General features: G+C 35.8%; 1 protein-coding gene across 7 annotated transcripts in view; it reads right to left on the reverse strand.

Moving 5' to 3' along the window:
- LOC132419222 (lysine-specific demethylase 6A-like) overlaps positions 1-13247 on the reverse strand; it is a 168432-nt gene that overhangs the window by 66012 nt on the left and 89173 nt on the right. For all 7 annotated transcript variants that reach the window (XR_009518158.1, XM_060003217.1, XM_060003218.1 and 4 more), the window contains 2 exons: positions 2194-2287; positions 502-628 (listed from right to left, as the gene is read on the reverse strand). Coding sequence is in view for 6 of the 7 variants with exons in the window: in XM_060003217.1 (XP_059859200.1) it covers positions 502-628; positions 2194-2287 (221 nt within the window). In the remaining variant the exon portion in view is untranslated. The remainder of the gene's footprint in view (positions 1-501; positions 629-2193; positions 2288-13247) is intronic.

Here is a 13247-nt window from a genome sequence, read left to right on the forward strand (position 1 = left end):
AAAACTAAAAAAAATTAAAATTAACACAAAACGTAAGTTTGATTTAGACTTTATGTCAAATGTCCTAGAAAACAAAAAATTCAATGTGAAAAAGTATGGGGCAAAATTCACAGTCAAACCAAGAAGGACAACTAAATGTATAACCTTGAGAAAAGGTACCTGACATATCTAATCCAATCCATTCATTAATAGGTGGAATGAGAATTCAGACCTCAAACAATTTCAATAAATTTTTCCATAGGCTACTGGTGGTCCTCAGGTAAAATAAAAATGAATTTTCTGAAAATTCTTTAAAACTCTTCAAAACTCTCCGAAAACTAGTGATAATTCAAGTCACGTGAAGACAATGTGAAAATAAAATCTAATAAGCAAAATAAGAATTCCTCAGTAAAAGCACCTAACTCAGAGTGATCCAATTTTACCTCACTAAGCACATTATGTTATTAACATTTTAGATTATAAATCAACTCTAGGCAGCACAACCCAAGTGTCTGGTCTCACCTGCCAAGGAAATACCAAGACCGGCCAGAATTAGGATCTGCCTCCAATGACTTTTGGAGATACTGAATAGCATAGCTTTCCTTGGTGGCTTTGTCTCCTTGTAGATCCATGTTATGATGCATCCATCCTATAATTAAACAATTGCAAGCATTTATCCATAATTAAACTATTCTTCTAGCTTCAAGAATACCATGAAGCACACAAATAAATTAAAATACCCTTTTAGTACATTTATTTGTTTATCTTGAATCAAAATTTCCCTAAATATCAACCTACCAAAAGTAACTACTATAGAAAAATCCATTTTACTAAAAAGATATACTCAAAGCTATGAGGACTCTTAAAGAATAGAATGAAATTTGAAACATCAGGAGTACTGCATAGAAGCCATAGATAGATACTCCTTTTCTAAATTTAATTTGGAAAAAAGTTTTCCAATTTATAAACCAAAAAATACAAAGATGATTAATTTACTTGTGTTTTAAAGGTTTATTCTGAAAATAGTCTAGAAAGTCCATACTTATCTCACAGGAATCAATAAAAGTAAAAATACTCAAAGATAAATAATTAAAAACAAAAACACCTTCCCAAAGATCCTACACTTTAATTACACTAATTGTTCTCATATAATCCTAAATATAACAACATTAGATCAAAAACAACAACAAAACACCTCCAGGGATATATGGATATCTAAATGAAAAACTGGTTCCAAAAGTTATAAGCAGTACAGTGCTTAATGAAGAGGTTTAGAGTTACAGCTACAGAGACAATGTTAAGACTGGATCATGAAAAAATGTTAAACATTTAAAACAAATAGAAATTAATGCTTCAGTTGTTAGTCAATTTACGTGTATAAGATTACCTTTGCAAAACTATCACTTAGGCAGAAGTATTACTAATTGCTTTTGACATTATAGGTAAAATACAGCCATTATAAAAATATTCACATTATCACAAACTTGATTAAAATTTAGAATTATTTACTCAAAACCAAAAACAGCGAAAGGAAAAACAAATTTAAAAAACCCAACCCATATATTAAATTATACATGATAAATAACCAACAAAATGAATTACTGAATATTCTTACTATCATCTGAGTAGTACTGATGCATTACTTATATTATTTTTGAACACCAAACCTTTGCTTTTAAAACATAAGAATATAACAAGTAGCTGGAGAAAATAACGAACTCTTCTATAATTTTTAGGTGAGATTGTTCCATTAAGTCATACAATGAAATATATTGTATTTCAAGCTCAATAGCACTAACCTGGCCTTTTGAATTATTTCAATTCAATTGACTTCAGAGTGCTAAGCACATGGAAATATTCAAACCTCCTCCAGAGGTCAGTTACTAAGGGGTAATTTTGAGAATTTAAAAGGACTAGTTGCACTGGACCACTGTATTTAGATAAATTTTGAGATGAACTGTGCTAGATAGTAGGAATAAATATATTATCAACTCTTGACAAAAGAGAAGGAATACATTTACTTTGGGAACATTTACAACATAAAATACTCATTTTAAATACCATCTCAAAATAATTTATGTCAGAATTAATCCTAAAACACAGAAGTTTAATGAAAACTTATTTTTAAGCAGATGAGTTACAACTGCTCCCACCCACCAGTGCCAAAATGTTTAAAATACTACAATATATAATAAAAAGTAAATTTTTATGTACCTAACTGTTGTAAAACAGTTGCTTTTACTTGTGCAGGTAGGTTTTCTGTCCCTAAAAGCTGTTCATAAGCTTCTTTTGCAGAGTGATATTTTCTCTAGAGAGTAGAAGATATTCAGACAAAAAAAAAAAAAAAAAAAGATAAATCATTAATACAACAAAATAAAACAGACTCATAATTATGGAGAACAGACTAGTGGTTACCAGTGGGGAAAAGGAAGGAGGAAGAGGCAAGATAGGGGCACTGGATTAAGAGGCACAAACTACTATGTATCAAATAAATAACCTAAAAGAATATATTGCAGAACACAAGGAATATAGCCAATATTTTATAATAACTACAAAGGCAACATGATCTTTAAAACCTGTGAATCTCTATGCTGCATAACTGAAACTTACGTAATATTGTACATCAATTATACCTCAACTAAAAAAAAAAAAAACCTTCAAACAGAAGGTTTTCAACATCACTGTAGATGTTAAAAAGAATTAACTTTTCCAGTAATAAAGTGGAATAAACACTGACGTATATGTGTATATGTATCATAAAAACTTACTAGTATATGAAGATTTAGACAATAATATTTTATAAGTTTCAATTATTAAAAAGAATGAATGTAAAAGTTCTAATTTATTAACTGAGTATTTTACTGTGGACCACCATGTTTCAAAAGAACTAACAACCAATAAAACTACCCTTCAGTATAACAAGGTATTAGTAAAATATGGCATTTATAACATTTGCTGTAACCCAAAAGTTACAAATAAAATAACTCCAACCTTAGACATTATTTAATAACATTCACAAGGCTGGAGAAATATTCTACCAGCAAATGTATAATTAACCTAGAACGACTTTTGAAGATACGGACATCTTATAAAGCAAATATAAGTGCTACTACTATCCTTTACAAAGTCTAAGACTGAGGAAAAGTAGTTATTGTCTTAATTTGCATTTTGAAATTTTTTGCTTTTTTATACAAAATACTTTTGTAAAGTGTTCATAAATAAAAGTGTTTTTTAAAGACATAACATTTCCCATAGATACGATAAAACGCTCATATTAAAAGTACAGGCAGGGCTTCCCTGGTGGCGCAGTGGTTGAAGAGACCGCCTGCCGATGCAGGGGACATGGATTCAAGTCCCAGTCCGGGAATATCCCACATGCCGCTGAGTGGCTGGGCCCGTGAGCCATGGCTGCTGAGCCTGGGCATCTGCAGCCTGTGCTCCGCAACGGGAGAGGCCACAACAGCCAGAGGCCCACGTACCGCATAAAAAAAAAGTACAGGCAAATTTACAAATGAGACCATTGCCTACAGTTCTCCTTTAAAAATTATTAGTAAGACTAAAACCTATTATTGTTACTGTGATATTAAACACAACTCTTCCAAAACAACAGAAAAAATTAAAAAGAGAAAATCCAAAGTATGGTTTCTTTAAAACATACTTGGGAGTGGCATGGACATACATACACTACCAAATGTAAAACACTGAGTGGGAAGCAGCCACATAGCACAGGGAGATCAGCTCAGTGCTTTGTGACCACCTAGAGGGGTGGGATGGGGAGGGTGGGAGGGACGGAGACGCAAGAGGGGAGAGATATGGGGACATATGTATATGTATAACTGATTCACTTTGTTATAAAGCAGAAACTAACACACCACTGTAAAGCAATTATACTGCAATAAAGGTGTTTAAAAAAAAAACTTGGAAAAACTGTTTCGGACATTTAAAAAGTGTTTATAAAAGGGATGATAAAGTCATTTCCAGGACATTTTTATTAAATGAGCAGAGCAATATGATTCATTAAAATAAATGTATAAATTGGTATTTAAAATATTGAGTTTTTACTTTAACCAAATGAGACAAGGAAAGAAGGAGGAAAAAAAAAACATCTCTTTTTTTTATCTCTATCATATACCCACATACATATGTACATATACACATATGTATATATAGGAAAGCCACGGCTTTAACGCAGACAGAAAACCAACATCCACAAAGAAGCCAACACTTACAAGGATAAACACTTCCCCAAGCATGAACATGCACAGTTAATAAATTCAGCAGGATACAAAATTAACAATCAAAAATCAGCTGCATTTCTATATACTAGCAGAGAATAATTAAAAAAGGAAATTACGAAAACAAGTCAACTTATCGCAACACTAAAAACAAAATTAATTTAAAATAAATTTACCGGGATTCCCTCATGGCTCAGTGGTTAACAATCTGCCTGCCAATGCAGGGGACACGGGTTCAAGTCCTGATCCGCGAAGATCTCACATGCCGCGGAGCAACTAAGCCCGTGTGCCACAACTACTGAGCCTGCGCTCTAGAACCTCAACTACTGAAGCCTGTGCACCTAGAGCCTGTGCTCCACAACAAGAGAAGCCACCGCAACGAGAAGTCTGCGCACCACAACAAAGAGTAGCCCTCACTCGCAACAACTAGAGAAAGCCTGCGTGCAGCAACAAAGACCCAATGCAGCCAAAAATAAAATTTTAAATTTTAAAAATTACAATAAAATGAATTTACCAAATATGTGACTTGTGTATAAAACACCACACTTTCTTTATCTACTTATCTGTTATTGATTGTTTCCACTTCTTGTCTATTGTTAGTGGTTCAACAAACACAGGACAATTCTTATTTTTTTAATCTTTTTATTTTTTATTTCTGGCTGCATTGGGTCTTTGTTGCTGCACGCGGACTTCCTCTAGTTGCAGCGAGCAGGAGCTACTCTTGGTTGTGGTGTGCGGGCTTCTCATCGCGGTGGCTTCTGTTGTTGCAGAGCACGGATTCTAGGCACGCAAGCTTCAGTAGTTGTGGCTCACGGCTCTAGAGCACAGGCTCGGTAGTTGTGGCGCATGGGCCTAGTTGCTCCGTGGCATGTGGGATCTCCCCAGACTAGAGCTCAAACCCATGTCGCCTGCATTGGCAGGCGGATTCGTAACCACTGCACCACCAGGGAAGCCCAATCAATTTTTTTGAATAAACACTCAAAGGTTGGAAAACTGATTGTATCCTACGATACTTCAATTTTAATTTTTGAGGAATCTTCATACTCTAGCTGCACCATTCTGCATTCCCACCAACAATGTATGAGGGTCCCAATTTCTCCACATCCTCACCAACACTTGCTTTCTTTTGTTTTTTGATAATATCATTTAGACAGATTTTAACTAATGTATATATACATATTTTTTAGACATGTTTTTGCACACTTAATAAACTGTAGTACAGGGTAAACATGACTTTTAAATGCATTGGGAAACCAAAAAATTCATGTGACTTGCTTTATTGCAATATTTACTTGATTGCAGTGGTCTGGAACTGAACCTGCAATATCTGTGAAGTATTCCTGCATTAAGATTAAGAACACTTCCTGAAGCGATTTAAGGATTCAATGTAATCTCTGTCAAAATACCACTGTATTTGCCAGAAATTTTAAACATCATCCTGAAGTTCATATGGAATTTCAAAGGCCCTCAAAGTCAAACAATCTTGGGGGGTAAAAAAGAACAAAAATTCAATTATTTACACATCCTGGGTTAAAAACTCATTTTTTCATCATATACTACACCTTTATCTTTTTCATTCATCATTAATACAAAACTGCTGAAGGGAGAAATAATCCAAGTGTTTACTCACAGATGAACAGAAACTGAATTTGATATACATATATGGAGTCATCCCTGATATCTTCAGGGGATTAGTTCCAGGACCTTAGTGGATGCTCAAGTCACTTATATATGCAAAATGCAGTAGGAGATGCGTATAACCTATGCACATCCTTACATTTGTCGTCTTCATCTCTAAATTCCTTATAATACTCAGTTCATTGTAAATGCTATGTAAATAGTAGCTGGAACATAGTAAGTTCAAGTTTTGCTTTTTGGGACTTTCTGGAATTTTTTTCCCAAATATTTTTTATCTGAGGTTGGCTTAATATGAATATGCAGAACCCACGGACAGTGAGGGCTGACTGCACATATAATGGAATGTAATTCGGCCTTAAAAATAAAATTCTGATACATGCTACAACATGGAAAAACCTCGATGGTATTATGCTAACTGAAATAAGTAATACACAAATGACAAATACTGTAGGAGCCTATTTATATAAATCCGCCTGCCAGTGCAGGGGACATGGGTTTGAGCCCTGGTCCAGGAAATGCCGCGGAGCAACTAAGCCCATGCACCACAACTACTGAGCCTGCACTCTAGAGCCTGCGAGCCACAACTACTGAAGCCCGTGCACCTAGGGCCCGTGCTCTGCAACAAGAGAAGCCACTGCAATGAGAAGCCCAAGTACTGCAACGAAGAGTAGGCCCCGCTCACCTCAACTAGAAAAAGCCAACACGTGGAAACAAAGAACCAACACAGCCAAAAAAATAAATAAATAAAATTAATTTTTTATTTAAAAATAGAAAACTACAAACCAATATCCTTTATGCATATTTCTGCAAAAATTCTCAAAAGAATACTAACTTACTGAATTCAGCATCATATTAATAAAAAATGAGGTAGAACTTATTCCCACAATGAAAGGATGGTTCACTCAATGTAATATTGCACATTAAAAGAAAGAAGTCAAAAGAACGTATGAACATACTGATGCAGAAAAAGAATTTCGCAAAATGTGACAAAATTCAGCATCTTTTCATGATAAAAAATATTCACCGGGACTTCCCTGGTGGTGTGTGGTTAAAAATCCACCTACCAATGCATGGGACACTGGTTTCAGCCCTGGTCTGGGAAGATCCCACATGCCATGGAGCAACTAAGCCTGTGCACAACTACTGAGCCTGTGCTCCAGCACCGATGAGCCACAACTATTGTGCCTGTGTGCCACAAGTACTGAAGTGTGCCTAGAGCCCGTGCTCTGCAACAAAAGAAGCCACCACAATGAGAACTGAGAACGCTGTGCACTGCAACGAAGAGTAGCCCCTGCTCACCACTAGAGAAAGCCCATGCACAGCAATGAAGACCCAATGCAGCCAAAAATAAATTAATTAATTTAAAAAAATACTCACCAAATTAGGAATATAGGGGAACTACTTCAATCTGATGAAGGGCACTTATGAAAAACCAAAGTGATTACATAGCAGCTTTATTCATAACTGCCACAATTTGGAAGAAACCATTATATCCTTCAGTAGATGAATGGATAAATAAACTTGGTTCATCCAGACAATGGAATATTATTCAGAGCTAAACAGAAATGAGGTATCAAGCCATAAAGGGATATGAAGGAAACTTAAATGCATATTACTAGGTCAAAGAACCCAACCTGAAGAGACTACAGTCTCTATGATTCCAACTCTCTGATATTCTGGAAAAGGCAAAACTATGAAGGCAATAAAAGATGTGTGATTGCCGGGGATTAGGGGAGGCAGAAGGGTTAACTGGAAGAGAACAGAGGATTTTCAGAGCTGTGAAAACACTATGATACCATAATGATAGATAAATGTAATTATAAATTTGTCCAAATCCACAGAATGTACAACACTAAGAATGAACTGTAATGTAAACTCTGAACTCTAGGTGATGATGGATTGTCAACATAGGTTATTAACTGCAATAAATGTACCACTCTGGTGGGGAATGTTAATAACACGGAAGGCTATGGGGCAATAAGTATATACAAAATCTCTGCAATTTTGCAGTGATCCTAAAAATGCATGGGAAAAAAAAGTCTTAAAAAAAATGGTGAACATAATACACAATGCTGAAAAAGTGAAAGACTACTCACTAAAACCAATAAAGAGACAAGGATATCTATTTTCACTACAGCATTCAAAATTTTATCCAGAGGACTTAGGCAAGAAAAATAAAAGATATCTGACTTGGAAATGAAGAAGTTAAATTATTATATCTGCAGATGACATGACCATTTTAATGACTAATTCAATTACTTTGAAAGAGGGCTCTTCAGGCTATCAAATTCTCCTTCAGTGAATTTTGCTACTTTGTGTCTTTTAAGAAATTTATCCATTTTATCTAAGTTATAAAATTTCTTGGCATAGAGCTGTTCAGGCATTCCCTTACCGTACTGGTAATGTATGTGAACTGAGCTGTGATATGATGCTTGGTTTTATATGTCAGCTGACTGGGCTAAGGAATGCCCAGACTGCTAATGAAACATTATTGCTGGGTGTTATCTGTGTAAGTACTTCTGGAAGAGATTCCATTCCGATGGATAGACTGAGTAAAGAAGATTGCCCACCCTCCTCAATGTGGGTAGGCATCAGCCAATACAAACAAAAAAAAAGGCAGTGGAAGTGTAACTTTGCTCACTGCCTGCTTGAGAATGGGACGTCATCTTCTGCTTTCAGATACTCGAACTCGCGGTTCTTGAACTAAAGAATTAGACAGATTTGGACTAAAGTTTCTTTGGCTTGCAGACACAATTCCAGCAGCAAGTTCCTATAATAAATGTACACACACACACAATATACACATACACACATACTATATATATTTATACATGCAAACATATACACACCCATAGGCTCCTATTCGGTGTTTCTTTGGAAAATCCTGGCTAATACAAGTGACAACCCCTCTTTCTTCTTTTTCTTTTATTTCTTTCCTTCTTATTTATCTGTTGAAAATTTTAAAATGTTTTTCATTGTGATGATTACCCCTCATCACATGAATGAAATGAAAGAGGATTTATCTTCTTTCATTCTTCATAATGGTAGTTGTGTCTTTTTTTCCTCCGATAGCTGAAACTGAGGTCTATCAAATCTGTTAACAAAGAACTAGTTTCCAATTTTGTTCATACTGTTTTTTCTTTTCAATTTCATTGATGTCTGATCTTATCTTTCTTAGTTTCTTCCTTCTGCTTGCCTTCAGCTTAATTTGCTCTAATTTCTTTCAAGGTAAAAGCTGAGGTTACTGACGTTAGATCTTTCTCATTTTCCGTACAAGCATTTAAGCTATAAATTTCATTCTAAGCTAACTCTCTAACCACAAGCCACAAATTCTGAGGCTGTATTTTCACTTTTATAATTAAAATTTTTTTTAGTTTTTCTTGTGACTTCTTTTAGACCTATAGTTTAGAACTATACTGTTAAATGTTCAACTATGAGAATTTTTTTGCTACCATACTGTCACGAGCTTATAATTACACTGTGTTTTAAGAACATAGTATAATTTGTTATAAACTCTTTTAAAGTTTGTATATAAACTCTTTTAAACTTTCAAGGTGTAGTCCATGGGCCAGAAGGTTACCTATGTTAACGAATGCTCCATGTACCATGAAAGCTGTTAAGACTCTACTATTAACTGTGTGTTCTATATAAGTCAATCAGTTCATAACATGATTGATAATACTGTTATTTAGACTGACAATTTGATCATACACTGTTCAAGTTATCCTGAATATATTTTTTTCTGTAGCTGATTATTCATTTATTGAATAAGGCTTATTAAGATTCCAGGGAGAATAGCTGATTCATCCACCTCTCATAACCTGATGTATTTTGATGCTCTGTTGCCAGCTGTACCCATGTTCGGATCCTTATGTCCTTTTGGAGAATATATTTCTATATTCCTTTGCTTAAAAGGTATCTTTGTCATTAGATTTAACTGAGTTTATAAAATATACCCATAACAAATCTAACCCCATCACAAAGAATACTATACCATTTCCAAGTATAGTGAGTGTAGCTATCCTTTCTCAGAATATTCCCAATTTCTCCTTCCTGTCCCTATTAATATTATTTCATTTTATACATCCATATGTTATAAACACCCAATATACTGTATATTGTCACTATTAATGTCTTAAAGAAGAAGATATTGAGGGACGTCCCTGGTGGTGCAGTGGTTAAGAATCTGCCTGCCAATACAGGGGACAGGGGTTCAAGCCCTGGTTCAGGAAGATCCCACATGCCACGGAGCAACTAAGCCCGTGCACCATGACTACTGAGCTCTAGAGCCCGTGAGCCACAACAACTGAGCCCACGTGCCACAACTGCTGAGGCTGCATGACACAACTACTGAAACCTGCGCGCCTAGAGCCCATGCTCTGCATCAAGAGAAGCCACTGCAATGAGAAGCCCATGCACAACGAAGAATAGCCCCCACTTGCCACAACCAGAGAAAGCCCGTGCACAGCAACAAAGACCCAATGCAGCCAAAAATAAATAAATAAATTTATTTTTTAAAAGAGTATTTCTCCTACACATTACAAAATAAATTTCGATTTAAATTTTGTCTAATTTATAGAAAAAATGTAAACATACTACAGAGTTCTAATAGAGTTATACTAAATTTTCTGTATTATTGATATTAGCATGGCATACATCACAATGAATGAACCAAAGTGGATATACAGTTATTATTGAAACTCATACTCTATCCAATGTCCCTTTTACCTAATATCATTTTGCTCTTTCAGGATACCACATTTTATTTAGTTGCCATGTCTCCTTCAGTTCCTTTTGACTATTATAGAGTCTCAGGTTTTGATTAGTTTAATAGAAGTTTTTAGTAGCACTGGCAAGTACTTTTTAAGAGTTCTGTGTATTTGAAGTTTGTGTGATATTTTCCTCCTGGTTAGAATGGGGAAATGTATTTTCAGAATGAAGACTATAGAGGTAAAGTACTCTTCCCATCACCTCCTATCAAGGATACATCATATCAAACATGACCTACTACTGATGCTGTTAACTATGTTCACCAGGCTAACACAGTGTTTGTCAGTTAGCTCCACTGAAAAGTTCCCCACCACTAACTCTTTCCACAAATGTACTCTCTGAACAGAAGTAATTATTCTCAGTTCACACTTAAGAGGGGCACCTCTTTGATGGGGTAGTCTATAAGTAATTTGTAATTCTTCTCTGAAAAGATAATGGCACCGGTCATAGAATTCTATGTAAGTAGATTCTATTCTTTCAACACCTGGAGGGGATATTTTACTCCCATACTCTTTGCGCCTGCATGGTTCTGATAAGAAGTCTTACAATGATTTTTACCCTGATTCATCTATAAGTAAGATGGATTTTCTCATCATTTCTTTTTATTGTTAGAATAATGATAATCAAAAGTTTCATCCTTTGTCCTTTTTTTTTTTTTGCAGTACGCGGACCTCTCACTGTTGTGCCCTCTCCTGTTGCGGAGCACAGGCTCCAGACGCGCAGGCTCAGCGGCCATGGCTCACGGGCCCAGCCGCTCCGCGGCATGCGGGATCTTCCCAGACCGGGGCACGAACCTCAGCAGGCGGACTCTCAACCACTGCACCACCAGGGAAGCCCTGTCCTTTCATTTTTTAAGCCCTTTTTTCTCCTTACAATTACTTATGTTCAATTGTCACTGAATTGATTGCATAAGGTCTACCTAATCATTCATGGTATGATTACTTCTAAACAAAACCTGAATTACATTTATCTTTATGTACAATTTTCAATCCGTTTATAAAAATGAATTCTGGGTCTTCCCTGGTGGCGCAGCGGTTGAGAGTCCGCCTGCCGATGCAGGGGACACGGGTTCAAGCCACGGTCCGGGAAGATCCCACATGCCGCGGAGCGGCTGGGCCCGTGAGCCATGGCCTCTGAGCCTGCGCGTCCGGAGCCTGTGCTCCGCGGCGGGAGAGGCCACAACGGTGAGAGGCCCGCGTACCGCAAGAAAAAAACAAAACAACAACATCAACAAAAAAAAAATCTATTAAATCATTTCAATTACCCATATTTGATAATTTTGAAGCAAATCCTAGACATTATCATTGTTATATCCACAAATACATTAGTATATATCCTATAATATACATAACTATGTTTTCTATAACCTAAGTACATTGCCCTTAAAAAATGACAATAATTACTTAATATTAAATTTCCACTGTATATCAAAACTTCTCACACAACTTTCTCCTAGCTGCCTTTTTATGGCTGGCTTAACTCAGGACCCAAACAAGGTCAAACCATTGAATCTGGATAGGTTTCTTAAAAATCTTTTAATTTATAGGATTTCCTTTGCCTTCCCTTAACCTCCCACCCACTCTAAAGACTTAAAATTTTACTGAACAATCTATGTTGTTTATCCTGTACCCTACCCATTCCAAGTTTTCTCCTTTCTCCCCTCTTCTTAAACCAGTACATAGAAGAAAATGTTAACGTTGATTTCAGTTTCCCTTTTTTGCAAGAAATAACCACAAATGGTGGTATTTTTAAAATTCTACTATTGACTTTTTGGCCTTTTAAAAATTTCCCTCTGATAACGATATTAAAAAATCCACACACTCTAAAATCCACACACTCTAAAACCCACACAAATTTAAGCCCTTACAGATGGTTTTTCTTTTTTATAACACAAGTGCCTGATGTAAGCTTTGCTCTGAAATATCCACTAGAAAGCTGGCTAATCTGAATAAATACATTGCCAGCTATGTGACTAGATAAAGAACCAGGCTGCCGGCCACGCATGCACCACCCCCCCCAACTTTGTATTAGAAATCATAGCTGACTTAGGTAACTTATCCTTTAGGCTGCACGTTTTTCTCTTCCTGAGCTTCAAATTCCTGCTCATATGTTTTAAATTCACCAATAAAAAGTGAAATCTTGAAACCCTCCTTTGATTCCAATAAAAGCAGGACTCTACATGCTCTTCCTTCCCAAGGGCAACATGCAATCACAGTAAGAACTGGAAGGGCAGGTCCAGCCACAAGAGTTTTTACTGACTTAGACCAGCACACAACAACAAAGTATAAGTTGAGAGAGGTACACTATATTAACTTCTATTTAATCATACTGTTTCTGTCATCTTCTTGTAGATAAGTTATAGTTTACCCAACACATTGCTTGATTTTCCTCTATTCACTTAAAAATATATATGATATCCTCCCAAAGGATACACAAAAATGAATATTTCTCATTCCATTAACATATGAATGATTACACTAGATACTACAAAATATACTGTATTTTATTCAACTTCTTCCCAAGTGACAGATATCTGAGTTATCCTTGATATCTCCCTGTAAAGCACTTGATCTCATTAACCTATTTTATTTTCTGCATAATACTCAACACACTGAATGATTATTG

This window comes from Delphinus delphis, chromosome Y (genome assembly GCF_949987515.2).
Source record: "Delphinus delphis chromosome Y, mDelDel1.2, whole genome shotgun sequence".
In the NCBI taxonomy this organism is placed as follows: Eukaryota; Metazoa; Chordata; class Mammalia; order Artiodactyla; family Delphinidae; genus Delphinus; species Delphinus delphis.